Genomic DNA, 14,364 nt, shown 5'->3' on the forward strand with positions numbered 1-14,364 from the left:
CATAGTTCCTCTCCTCTTATGTTTCTCCCCTCCTCTCAGGAGCTGCTGAAAGTTAACATGGAAAGGAATTCTCACAGTTTCTCAATGAGATTGGCAGTTGTATGTTGGCAGTTTGTCACGGAGGACATAAAGTGTCCTTTTTTTGGGATTGCATCTGGCCAATCACAGCTAGCGTACTTTTCACTTTAACTGCTTAAATAGAACTAAATCATCTGTAGATTTGGTAAGTGTAAATTTGAGCTTGTGAGAATTACTGCAGAACTCTGGGCCCTCTGTAGAGTTCATCAGCAAAAGGAACTCTACAGAGTTCGGGAGAGCCTTGGGATGGGAGGGCACAAGGCGGCTGGGAGCCACCAGCAGCAGGAGAAACAGCCCCATCTGCACTTGGAGGGCAGGCTGGGCTCCACACACAGCTGGATCGGAGGCCTTCCAAAAGCGCTGGGCAGGGCTTTCCCTCAGCCCCTGAGGAGGCCCGGCTGGAGCTGGGCATGGTGTGAGGATGGGGGGCTGGCAGGTACTGACCCCATTCACCAGCCCTGTACTACTTGGGGGCAGTAGGTGGAGTGAGGCTGTGCCTAGGAAGAAGGTGGGTGGGAGGGTAGTGTTTTTTTTCTTGCCATCCAGCTCTGTTTCAGTTGTCAATACATATAATGCCCATTTCTTCTTTTTATTTTAAAGAATGTGGTTGGACAATGGCTTGTAGCAGGAGTGCTGCTGGAAATGCAGCTAAGTGCAGCATCACTGTTTAGAATGCAGTGTGAGTTCTGTGCACAGGCACAGCTCCTGTAGTCTGCAGATCTTGGACATCAGAGAGGTATTGCATGCTCTTCCCCTCTCTGTATCTTACGTGTGTCTGACATCAACATCCCCCTGGGAGAGCTAAAAGAAGAGCTGGCATCTTCCCCCTTGGTTCTAAGAACAGCTTCTGCTTAAAGGCATGGGGACAAGCTGGACAGGCTGGAGAGCTGTGCAGTAAGAAACCAGATGAGGTTTAACAAAAGCAAATGTAGAGTCTTGCATCTAGGGAGGAAGAATTGCATGCACCAGTACAGGTTGGGGGAAGACCTGCTGGAGAGGAGCTCTGCTGAGAGGGACCTGGGTGTCCTGGTGGACGACAGGTTGGCCATGAGCCAGCAGTGTGCCCTTGTAGCCAAAAAGGCCAATGGCATTCTGGGGTGTATTAAAAAGAGCGTAGCCAGCAGGTCGAGGGAGGTGATCCTCCCCATCTACCCTGACCTGCTGAGGCCTCATCTGGAGTACTTAGTTCAGTTCTGGGCTCCCCAGTACAAAAAAGACAGGGATCTCTTGGAAAGAGTCCAGCAGAGGGCCACAAAGATGGTGAAGGGACTGGAGCATCTCCCCTATGAAGAAATGCTAAGTGAACTGGGTCTGTTTAGCCTTGACAAGACTGAGAGAGGAGACCTGATCCAGGTCTATAAATATCTAAGGTGTGGGGGGCAAAGTGGTGAGGCCAGTCTCTTTTCAGCAGTGTGTGGAGACAGGACAAGGGGAAAAGGGCAGAAACTGGAGCATAGGAAGTTCTGCACGAATGTGCTCTTTACGGTGAGGGCGACAGAGCACTGGAACAGGCTGCCCAGGGGGTGGTGGAGTCTCCTTCTCTGGAGATATTCAAAACCCTCCTGGACGCCTACCTGTGTGACATGGTGTAGGGAACCTGATTTGGCAAGGCGGTTGGACTCGATGATCTCTGGAGGTCCCTTCCAACCCCTATGATTTTGGCATTCTGTGACAATATATCCCTCACCTTCACAAACCCGAACTGAGCTACAGACAACAAAAATGAAGACATAGTAAAGAAAGAATACTTGACTTGTGTCAACATTTTTTTTTTTCTTTTTGAAAGAAATCTGTTCAGTTTAATCCTCATGAAAGTGGGAAAAATAATAACAGTGGGTTAAAGCCAGTGTTTAAGAAAATACATTTAAATATATTTTTTTACTTAAAAATGACTTTCTTCAGCATTCAAAGACCTAAGAGTTAAACTATAATTGTATACACCTTATGTAACAAATTGACAAAAAATTTAATAAACCAGACTATATAAAAAGCAAGAGGTTGGGTGTTGGTTTTTTTGTTGTGGTGTTTTTGTTGTTGTTTTTGTCAGAAAAATGTATTTGTGATTTAGCTGATCGTATAAAAAGCATTAAATTTTTTTAAAAATGTGGGGTTTTTTGTGTTTTTTTTTTGTGTGTGTGTGTTTGTTTGTTTTTTTTTCAAGTGTTAATGGTTTTACCATTTGTTGTAGCTACATTCCAAACCCCTGTAACATCAGGGCATGTTATTCTTATCTGTGTAGCACAGTGAGTTTATTCTTTACACTGAGGTCACTCTCATTACTACTTCCCCAGAGCCATTATCCTCTGATGAATCTTCCTGAGGTCTCATGCGGTTGAGGAGATGTAACAATACGTAGCCACACTGAAATCTTAGTGAGGTTAACTGTGTTGGGTGAACTAAATTTCTGTTTCTAAATGCAGTCAGTGGTAACCACAATGTCCTTCCTGCTGAGGATTCTCCTCGATTGCTCTCTTCTATATCTGTAGCTTTATCGTAATTTAACACATCCCAGTGTAGATTCACAGCCCTCCATCTCTTAAACACTCGATAGACAGGTGCACCTTCATGTACTATGAGACCTGAAATTAAGAAAAGAAGAAATTAGTTTGTACAAAATGTCGCAGGGTATCGTCTTGAGAGTAAATACAGATCTAATTCATAATGCCAAATTGTAATGAATCAAGCCACTACAGCTGACAAGTCCAATAAGTTGAACATGTGTGATGTAATATTCATATGTTCAAGACTGGGGAAAAGGGAGCATGCACATAAATGCTGCACTTGTATATTTTTTGCAATTTCAAACTTTTCCTTCATTTATTTAAACAAAGTCCAAAAATTACACAAATTTCCCAGTCCTCCTGAGTAGGGAATAAAATTGTTCAGAACAGAAGCTCAACATAATGAATACTGGAATTATCTGAGCGTGCCTAACTGAAAGAAAAAGTATTTGTGCTTAAGTAAACCCCTATCAATCAACTTTACCAGCAGACCTGTAGATTGATTGTTCATGCTGGTGTTATCCTTGTTCACAGCGAGTCTTAATAAATTATTGAGAATTGCAACAGTTTAAGTAGATCTTTTAAGTTGGACCTTCTATAGTGATCTTAAATTTGTTCAGCAGTGTTTTGTTGAATTCAATACAAACAAATGGTACTGTTTTTACAATCTTATTTCAGCTTGGGAGCACAGAAAAGTTAAGGCAAATTGGAACAGCTCTAAGAATAATGACTTTCCTTTCTTGCTTCAGTAGAGAAAGAAGAAATTACATCTTATGATTAATTATGATGAGCATGGCAAGGGTGATGGGCATTCTACTCCAAAATTCAGCAGACAAAAGCACGACCTTTCTTGCTGATACCCCAGAAATCTTTTAGATGGTCCTTTCATGGAAAATACAGTTCATCTGAAGTTCTGAATAGACCAATCTGCTTCTGGCCTTCCATGTAGGCTTGTGATTTTTGTAACTGCAAGAAATTTGTTTACTTAAATGAAATTATTTGTCATAGGTGTGCATATACTTTTATTTATTTATACTTATATGCACATTCTTCATGCATGATTGTTTCAAATATGAATTTACTTGTGGGGTTCATTGAGTTTCAGCCTTACTAGTTTTTTCTTCTGCTCAGGCATGGAAGTTTGCATGGTTCTGAGTAATGCTGCAAAATATTAGTTGTCTGATGTGTTACTTGCTTAAAATTTTCCCATACGTATCAAAGTCTGTATTAGCCTCTGTTGCACCACAGGCTACACTTGTTTATCAAAAGAGATCAGGTATTACCTGTTGCTACACAACAAACTTCTAATTTAAGCATCCAAGTCTCTTAGGGGGAGGTTAAGTGATACCAGAAAAGAATCATTCAAAGAGAGATGGCACAAGCAGAAAGTATGATAAAAGAACTTATATGAAGAACAAACCTCTGATTCAATTGCAATGATTTTCAGATAACAGTACATATTCAAAGACACTTCTAAATATCATTGCATTGAAAGATGGATAAAAGCAAGGTTGCTTCCAGGACACATGACAGCAGGTGTAGTAGCCCTCTGAGCCTCTCAAGTCAACTAGAATTCCTTGAAGCATCTGATACAGGCTAAATGATCTTTGACCACATACAAAGTCTACAAACTAAATAAATCAGGGTTTTATTGCCGTGATGAAAATTCCTTTTTCTTTTCTTTTCTGTTTTTTTGTTTGTTTTTTTTTCCTGGATGCATTTCCTACAGAATGAAAAGAGCGTAATAGGAGTTCCCCTCTACCTGTTCCTGGATCATAATACTCTTCCATCCAATTTCTCACAAGACTGTGATGAAATAAAACTGAAAGAACTAATTTACCCCAGTCTAAAGATTTCTGACATCTGCCTGCTCTCCACTGGTGCCCAAACAACATATTTTTAGAATGCAGTAGGAAGCAACGAGGAAGGGTTGATGAAGTATGTGAAGTAACCCTAGAGAGTCAAAAGCATCCACTCAGGACTGTGACAGAAAAGTCACAGGACTGTTTTATATTAAGGAACTATTTTTTTCCTATTTTTGAGCTTTCAGGATTTAGTGAAATTATATTTTCAGATTTTTCTCAACAGTGGTACGAAAGATAAACCTGCTTTAAAATGGAAGCTGTTATTCACATATGCTTTCAAAGAGCTAAGGAACAAAGGATCAAATATTGCAAGGCTTGAAATAACGTTGACTGATTTGCCAATGCTGAAGGAAAAAAGGAGCACTTTTCTAACTTTTCTCTTCAAAAGGTTGATTTCCCACCTGATAAAACTGCGCATTCAGAAGGATCTGTACAGAAGAGGCAGAGGAATGCCAGTAGACAGTCTGTCTCTTTTGAAAGAAACTTTCAGGCAGAAAAAAGATAAAATGCCTCTCTACACCAAAAGTCCTGAGACCATAAATAAGGGGAAATCTGGGTAAGGTTTAAATGCTGGATATGATTTTCCAGTAACACAGAAGTTCTGATGATCAGAATACAAGTGTTTAGTTAGTCCTGAAATGAAACTGCATGATACTGACTGAGCCTTTTTCTTATGAGGTTCATGGCAATGAATGGGGATACAAGAGAAGAAAAAGCAAGGATAAATCCCTGATTTATACTAACTTGTTCGAAACCCCATCGTTTCAATAGCACAGAGAACATAATAGCACAGTCCTAGAAGAAAAAATTACAGATCAGCAGAATACTTTGTTTGACCTAGACAATCCCAAGAAGCAGTGTTAGATTTCAGTGCTGTTAGCTGTTCCAACATTCTGTCCAAGTAACATCTACAAGGAACAGAGTTTTGGGAATGAGAGACCTGGCAAAGTGTGCTAAGGTTCTAAGAAGGCTTTACCTTCAGGATTTATTTCTAAAATGTAGTGACTGCGGTGGGAGCCAGACAATAGGATTATGAGGATATCATTTTTTGTTGGTTCATTGTAAAGTGCTGTGAGATTCTTTCATTTGCTCTGTCCAAAGGCTTTCATATCCTGAACCACAGAACACTTGTGCTTTTTCAAACTGAATGTCTTTACAAGAAGGACAGACACATCGCTGTTCAGATGTGGCATTAGGCTCCTGTGTTGTCTTACATATCACATTAATTTTTCTTATAATCACTCAGGAATTGTCATCCCAGAAGTCTAACCATTTTTTTAGTGGGGAATTAAAACACTTTTTAAAAACAAACTTCACCCACTGGACAAAAGTCTCAAGATTCACAAAAATAAAAAACAAGAAAAAACAAAACAACAACAAAAAATAACCCCAATAATTGGCAAAGCATTAAAGTGAAACATCCACTTCAAAGGAGCAATTTAACTATTTCTCAACTATTTAGAGTTAGATAGAATTGTGGAAAAACTGTTTCTGAGTGAAAAAATACTAAGTGTTGCTACATGTGTTAGTTATTAAAAAAAAAACAAAAAAAAAACTCTGCCAGTGCAGTTTTACAACTAAGGGAATTAGTCATATAGATGTTATTTGCGATGATGGGAGAGAATAAGGCATGAAAGAGGGCTTGAAAGATGACTATTTCATTGAAAGGTCGAAGAAAAACAGTCTGAGAAGGAGCGGAGGCTGAAAAAGGAATGGAAGGTCAAAAAGGAGCAGCAGAACAAAACAGAGAGCAGATGAACAACAACAAAAAAGAAAGACTGAGAGAAAGTAAAAGGCTGAAAAAAATGACTGTAGGTCAAAAAATGGAGTAGAAGGCTGCAAGTAAACTTAGAGGGAAATAAAAGAAGGAAGACAAAAAAGAGTAGGAGGTCCGATGAAGAGGTTTAAAAAAGAGTTGGGAGGATAAAAGAAGGGTGAGATACCAAAGCAATAGTAGAAAACCAAAAGAGGAGGGAAGGCTGAAAAAAAAAAAAGCTTTGTCAGGCATTAGAAAAACACGGAGCTTGAGAAAGAGTGAATGCTGAAAACAGGCGGGAAACCAAAACTGTAAAGGAATGGGAGACTAAAGAAAAGTAGAGGCTGAAATAAAGTGGGAACTTTTTAAAAGGGGTGGGAGACTCAAAAATAAATAAATAAATAAAAATGAAAAAGGAAGCTGGAAAAAAGCCGAGGCCAAAGAAAGGGTAAGATGCAAAAAAAAAGGTGGTAGGAGACAAAGAGGGGGTGAGAGGTTCAATAAAATCCAAAGTTGCAGGGAGGTTAAGAAAATAGCATGAGAAGAAGTGGAGACTGAAACAACATGGGATTATCCTCCCATGAGAAAAGTGGAGAGAGAAACTGTGTGGAAGGCTGAGAGACTGGTAGATTTTGAGAAGTGGAGGCTGAGAAGGCTTGGGAGCTCTGACAAAGTAGGAGTCTGAGAATAAGAAGAAGCTGCAGTAGGGCTTGGGGCTGAAAAGGGATGTGAGGCTGAGAAAACCATAAAAGGTTAAAGAGTCCAGGTTAAAAAAGGTTGAGGGGAAAAGAAGGGATGGGTAGCAGAGGAAGATGTAAAGGCTGAGAAGAAGGCTGAATTTGAAAAGGACTGATGGAATAAAAAAGGAGGTGGAGGCAAAAGAAAAATAAACTAAAGCAGTGCAAAATCAGAAAAAAAAAAAAAAATACAAGATGCAGGAGTGCAGGCTGAGAAAAATTGGAGGCTGAAGAGGAGTGAGAGACAAGAATAAAAGCTGAAAGGTAATGAAAGGCTGAAGAAGGATGGAGGCCTAGCATAAGATGAGGCTGAAATAAGGTGGGAGACTAAGTACAAAGCATGAGGCTGAGAAGAAGTACTGACCAATGAGAGGATGGGAAGTAAAAAAAAAAAACCCACCAAAATAGTGTCTTGCTAAAAAACAACATCTACAAAAGAAGGTGGAAGCAGAAGAGGGGTAGAAGGCCAAGTATGTGCAGGTATCAAAAGACATCATGTAAATATGTCATTATGTTGGGGAAAATTGCTTTTAAAATGTGATAACAACAAAATACTTCAAGAAGTACAACTACTTAAACTGCACAAATGGCCAAAAAAATAACATTGTTTGTGTAAAGGTATAGGGAGGCATTACTCCATTACTCAAATGAGCTGGACTAAATCTTGATCATAACAACAGAAACTCATCCACTTGTCTTGGAATAGGTGCTGCACAGGGAAACTCATCTGCATGCACAATTTTGAGTGAAATAAACAGAGATTTTAGTGGGAGTATATGTATAATTGCAAATCCCTTGTAAGACTAAGCTCAAATGGAGAAAATGTCATGGATGACTAGATACAAATGAGAGCAGAGGACAGACTAAATAAGAAGTAGCTGTCTGTAAGCATTACAAGCTTTGTGATATAAGAGATTATATATGATATGCAATGGTAAAAAGCATATGTTAATGTCTTTGGGAGGTCATTAGCATAATTGGCAGTACTGTGTTTTTACTTGACTCATAAATAATAATTACATTTGTCTGTTAAAGAACTTTTTATTCAAAGAATTTAAATTAAAACTATCAATCTAAAATTCCTCATTTTATGATAAATTTGAATAGAATTGAATATATTAATAAATATTTGGAAAAGTTACAAGAACTCCTGGTATTACAAGCTCACAGAATGCAGATTACTTGAAATTACATGTAGATTGTGTAGGCTGAATGACTGTGTTATCAGAATTTTTCAATTACCAAACTTCTGTTTCTGAATTTCCAGATAAGTCATATGTGAACTGAATTTAAGCATTATAAAAAAACAGGGTACAAATACATTTAATGATAGTCAGTTTTGGGGCAAGCAACATAAAGGTTTTAATGTATTTTCTCTGATAGGCCGGTAAAACATATATTTGTGTAATTTAAGGCATATCAAACTTCCAGTCCAGAGGTGGCTTGAGCCGGGTTGACTTGAAGGGCAACTACCTAACTGCATGTAGCAGTCTACTGAACACACGTCTTCGAATGGTTTATTTATGTAGGTAAATTCAGAAGTATTTTGGCTCATCCACAGACATTCTCTGTTGGTTTTAACAACTAGAGAAATCAAACGGAATGAAAATAGTTAGAAAGAACTGGTTATTCCAACTATCCAATACCTATCAAAGTATACTTTTGTAATTTACACAAAAAATAAAAAAAATAAAAAAAAACAACCAAAAAAACCCCAAAAATCCAACCATAGAATTCCATATAACTGAAAAGTTTAGAATGCCTGAAGCACCTTTTGTGTACACCCTGGAGTTTTGTTTTGTTATCTTTTACTAATAAAAGCAAAAACCTTTGAGTGCTCAGCAAGAACAAGGATGTAGCTGGTGATGAAGCTGAGGTTTTTTGTTTGTTTGTTTGTTTTTCATTAAAAGTTGAGTACCAGCCCAGAGTGTTTGAAACTACAGTTGTGTTCACTGCTTGGAGAAGATTTACACAAAAATATTCGAGAGTGGGCTTCTCATAAAATTTACAAAACAAACAGAAATGGCCATCAGTCATTTAGATGCGGCTCTGGGCAGCCTGATCTGGTGGTTGGTGACCCTGCGTATAGCAGGGAGGTTGAAACTAGATGATCATTGTAGACCTTTTCAACCCAGGCCATTCTGTGATTCTATGATACAGTAATGAGGTGACAATCAAAGACAATATGGCTTTATGGTTGGAGCAAAAGCACTGATATTGGGAATCATACAGTTTCCTCGAGCCTTATTGAGCAGAATGCAGCACTGCCCTTCACAATTCCCATATATGAGACTGGGATAACACCAACATTTATCACTCCGAATTTCTGAAATTTGCTAGCTGTCTGTATTTTCAAGTACTTGAAACTGATCCTATTCTCATCACTAAGGTGCTTAGATCAGTCCGAGAGTAAAGCCTCTTTGGTTCTTTTCTCTTTGCAGTATTGGTAACACTGTAAATAGCAATATTGGTATCAGCTGAGAATAAATCGAAGAACAACTGGAGTGATTAATTAGAGTGACCAATTAGAAAAATAGATAGTCACAGTCTTAAACCACAGTCTGTGCTGTTTTTGAGTTAAGTTTTTGAGCTTACCTATGCATACTAGATCCATAAAACCATACAATCCATAGCAGGTTTGAAAAAGGCTGTCCTTTCTTTGCAATACTGCATAGGGGCTGAAGGCTGACCATAGAAGCCAAGTCACACTTGCTACTAAGAACAGAGATCCTAGGATTACAGCAACCATCTGCACTTTCTCAACCAGTGTTATAGTAATGCTTTGCCACTAAAAGAGAAACAAAGGTGTATAAGATAAAAATGTTATTTTTCTGTGATTGTACATTCAACTCCACTTTTTTTTTCCTAAAATCAGAAATTACTTTAAAATGTATACATATCTTCATAAAATGTTACTAATATTTTTGACACTAACATTTGATAGAACCTTTTCACCTATTTCACTTTAGCTAAAAGTGAAACTAACAGTTGCTTCGCCATCTCCTCCAGCATCACTACCATCACCATCTAGCTGTGAACTTCAGAAGAGTTATTAGTTTATTTCTATTTTGAATACATAAGCAAAAAATAAAAATAAAAATAAATAAAAAAAATTAGTCTTTAGGAATGGAACTCAGCCTTTCGTATTTGTATGCTAACAGAATACAAAGAAAGTTGGGAAGCCAGTCTACGTCTGTTTTTGTTCTAGTATAACAAGTTGAAAGTGACACCTTTCCTTCCCATCCCATCCCCTTCCAAGTCCAAAGCCATTTTCCATTTTCCTGCTGCTCATCAAAGAAGCTCCTGGCTGTCTCCAGGCGTGCCGAGGGAGATGGGGTTCTGTGCATAAACCGGTGCTAACAGTACAAAGAGACATCCATAGCTTAGTATGGTGGCAATCTGAAGACTTGGGAAGAGCCCTGAGCATAGGTAGCAGGCACATCTCTTTCAAGTGCACTTTACCTATGTCTGCCTTTCTTAGGAAGGCTGGATCCTATGTATGTGAGATAATGATTTTAGTATAAAGAATATACTTACTGAATTTTGTAAAGATATGAATAGAAGTAAAATTTTATTAAAATTAAAAATCACAAAAGCAAAACGCAACGTAACAACAACAAAAATCATCACATATTGCCCTTAATGTATGTGGTCTATTGTAGCCAATTATTTGCCTGAATTAGTTTGGCAGGCTCCCCACTCTAGCCCCATGATCTGCTCCAGAGATGGGTGCTGAATCTTTTGATTGATGTCATTTCTGTTCCTAATTTTGAAAATATCTGCCCACTTCCAGGGTTGCAATAAGGACCAGGTGGAGAACTGGTTCTACTGAACTGTTGGTTCTACTGAACTGTTGGTTCTACTGAACCAACTGAACCAACAGCTCTCTTACTTCTTTAACCATCTGGTAATAGTTTTTTCTCAGTTTATAAAAGCATTCTTTTTTAACAGCAGTTGGGTAGCCAGTATTGTATGATTGTAAGATGCTAGAATAATTCAGGTTGCAAGGGGCTGTGAGAGGTCTTTAGTTCAACCTTCTGCTTAAAATGGGGTCAGTGATGGGATCAGGCCAGATTGCTCAGAGGCTTGAAAATCTCCAATTATGGAGACAGCTCAACTTCTCTGAGCAATCTAGTGTGCTTCTTTACTGCTCTCAGGTCATAAAACTTCTTTCTTACATCCAGTCTGAACCACAATTTAAGCTCTCCCATCAAGTCCCACTGCTAGATGAGCAATGAGATCCTCTCCCCTTTTCTTCCATTTCAGCTTTCTACATTAACTTTTTAGACTGGTGCCTAATTTGCACACCTGGTCCTGCTTATCTCCTCTTGTTTCAGCCTTCTGAGTATAACAGTACAAAAAGGTAGCCATACAATTTATGAATTTTGTATCTAAAAATGCTGTTCTTTTATGATTAACTTATTAAACCCATACTAATCATTTCATTGAAATCTGGGGGTTGGAATGGAGCTATTTGTATTCAGAAATAAATTGGTTTTTTAATAGTAAAGCAAGCATGGATACTCATTTCTTTTGTTAGGAAAGTTTTTTTTACAGGGTCATGGAAGATCTGTTACAATTGATGCATGACAGAATGGTATGAGATTCTCATGATTCAGATATTGTACACAGGACTTAAGTGGCAGGGCTGAAATTCATAATGCTCTCTTTAGACTTGGTGGGAATGTGTTCAACAACATTAATTATTTTATTTTTCATTTCAAAGCTAACGCTACACGGTGTGACCTGGCAGAAAGCTGTCAAAAATGCTGTTGGTTATGTATTTCTATCTTCTTTCGTTATCAGTATAAGACAGACCTGTAATATATTTGTTCAGAATGCATGAAATCATAGTATGTTTACACGAAGTAAAATTCAGTTTTATGCATTAACTGTCATAAAGTATTAAACTATCAAATTCATGGAAGAAGCTAGCAATAAACTGGGGGAAAAAAAGGTCTATCACTGAAATAAATAGCTGGTCTTTCACAGTGCAAGTCCCTAAGCTTAGTTCAGCTTACTTTGAATTCTATATTTATTTATTTATTTATTTACTTCAGTTATTCTTAATTATTCTTCAGAACTAGCACTGAGCAGAAGGAAAAGCAGGTCCAAACGTTCAGGATAAGTAACATAGAGTGCAGTCTAGATATAAAGCTTACCCTCTATTCTAGCATAGCCAGGCATGCAATCTCTATTCCTGTCATCTCCCATTCATAACCAGACTCAGCCATTTCTTCCGCTTTATTTTTTTTTCCTCATGTAAAGGTCTCACTAGGGCATCTGTTGACTTTCCCCAAACTTCCTTCTAGAAAACTTTGACCTTTAAAAATCCTGAGAGACATAGAGATTATCTCAGCCTCTCCCTGGCATCTTCTTAATAATGTGCCCTAGTCATTTTGTTGCTCTTGAGATCAGATGAACGGGCTGTCATGTACGTAAGTAACAATCATCTCTCAACCTCTGTAAATTTAATAATTCCACAAATTCAACATACTACTATGCTACCAACCAGGAAGGGGAGACGCTTCAATTACTGAGAAAATGCATAAGCCTTCCACAGATCATGGTTCCTAGTTCTTTTGCCCTTAAAAATCAATGAGCAATTAAAACAAAAACAAACAAACAAGAACAACCACCAGGAACCCATACAGGGATTTGGATGTTCTTTACTATTACTCAGCTGCTTTGACCTTTGTGGTGTCTGCTGCCTTTCTTCTGTACAAAAGAAACTATACTCCTCCACCTTCCTGAATATGAAGGTCAGCAGTTTCTAAGCAATTTACATATGTTATCTTCCTCTCAGTACAGTTTGTAAGTTAAACTAATCAAGAAGATCCCACAGTAGACAGGGGAGGAAGGGCAGTACGTGTAATATGGAAGGCACTCAAGAAGCTCAAACAGTTTTACGCAAAACTGCTAACTTGTCTTCTGGTGCAAGGCTGTCTGCTGGAAGAATCCAACAGCATAACACTGACAGAGTAGGGTAGGTAGGTTTTCAAGTCTAACATGATCAGACTCAGGACCTTTGTTACTGCGTGTCTTTCCTTAGTACAAAAGGCATGAAGCCCATGCATGATACTGATGTCTGACTGACCAGAAATGAAACTTTCTTCTCCCTGGCCCGCTGCCCCCAAGCAATTTTGCTTCCGAAACTTAGTCTGAGATTGCCTCTTGGGAAATATATGGCTTCATTTTTCCCTTAGTTATTATTGTGTTTGGGTATGAATTATAAAGAGCAAGCAGGTTGGTCTGAGACAGGCATATTTTTCACACAGAGAAGATATTCTGTAGTTATTGCACTATTCATATGTAAATAAGCTCCGAAGATTTAGTTCTTTACTTAGCCATAGACAATATTAGCCATTAGGCAATGAGAAGGAACTACATGGGACTGTATTGTTTGGTTACACTGCATTTCATAACAGGATTTATGAAGAGGAACGGCAGTGGTAGTCACGATGCTTTCTACTGTCTGAAATCTCATGCAAAGTGTAGTTACAGAATGTAAGAATACACTCAGATAAATGCTTAGGGATAGAAGAGTTTTTCTGTTTAAGTACCAAAGACATTTAAACCTTATTTGACTTCTTACAATCCTTACTGCATGCCCTGCTACGTGTCCTATTCACTTCAACTTTTAAAGTAACTGTTTTTGATAAAGAGGTCACAAAAGTAATGTGGTAAAAGAAACAGCAATAAAGAAACTGCGTTTAGAATTTAGCAGTCTGGTTTATTTAACATCTCAAACTGAAAGATATCATTATTGGTATGTTATAATTTAAATCCATTGTTTCCATAACATTATTTCACTTTTTCTTCATATAACTCTTAATGGCTCAAGATTATAAATTATGACTTCCTAATTTGCCTTTGCTATTTGCTGACAATACATCCCCATAAACATTAAGTTATTAGTTAAATTTTAGTAAAACAGAAAAAGTTCTATGCAGCCTTTCTATTATAAGCTTCTATAAAGTACATAACCGTAAGAAATAAATATTTTGATACCACCTGGCATTTTGCTTTAAAATCAAAATTAAAAGAAAACTTTAAATATTGTGTATCTGACACAAATAATCATAATTTTTCCTTGACAGATTATTAAATAAATAAATAGAAATATCCCAGATTTCTGTGAAATAGGATCCCATTTCATATTCTTGTCCATCACATCAGTAATGTTATGAGGTACCATGCCACACCCAGGCTTCTGATTTTGATACAGCACTGCTTTTTCATCCCTTGAGAATTCCCTACTCTTTCACTTCTACTGACACTTTATTACATTCGGCTTTGGTAATTTTATTTACCACTGCTTTTCCTTTCATTAATCATTTGGGAGTTTGGTACATTTCATGCACCCTATAGTTCTGTTTCTAACCCCAGAACCACTGTTCCCATAAGTGCTCTATCAGGATAAATTC

At 37.9% G+C, this 14,364-nt stretch overlaps 1 protein-coding gene across 1 annotated transcript in view; it reads right to left on the reverse strand.

The window, feature by feature from the left end:
• Nucleotides 1–1,861: 1,861 nt before the first annotated feature.
• MARCHF11 (membrane associated ring-CH-type finger 11) overlaps nt 1,862–14,364 on the reverse strand; it is a 30,414-nt gene continuing 17,911 nt past the window's right edge. The window contains exons 3-4 of the mRNA XM_072329471.1: nt 9,533–9,725; nt 1,862–2,657 (exon numbers count right to left, since the gene is read on the reverse strand). Of these exons, the coding sequence (XP_072185572.1) occupies nt 2,335–2,657; nt 9,533–9,725 (516 nt within the window). The 3' untranslated portion in view covers nt 1,862–2,334. The remainder of the gene's footprint in view (nt 2,658–9,532; nt 9,726–14,364) is intronic.

Source organism: Excalfactoria chinensis, chromosome 2, assembly GCF_039878825.1.
Source record: "Excalfactoria chinensis isolate bCotChi1 chromosome 2, bCotChi1.hap2, whole genome shotgun sequence".
Taxonomy (NCBI): Eukaryota; Metazoa; Chordata; class Aves; order Galliformes; family Phasianidae; genus Excalfactoria; species Excalfactoria chinensis.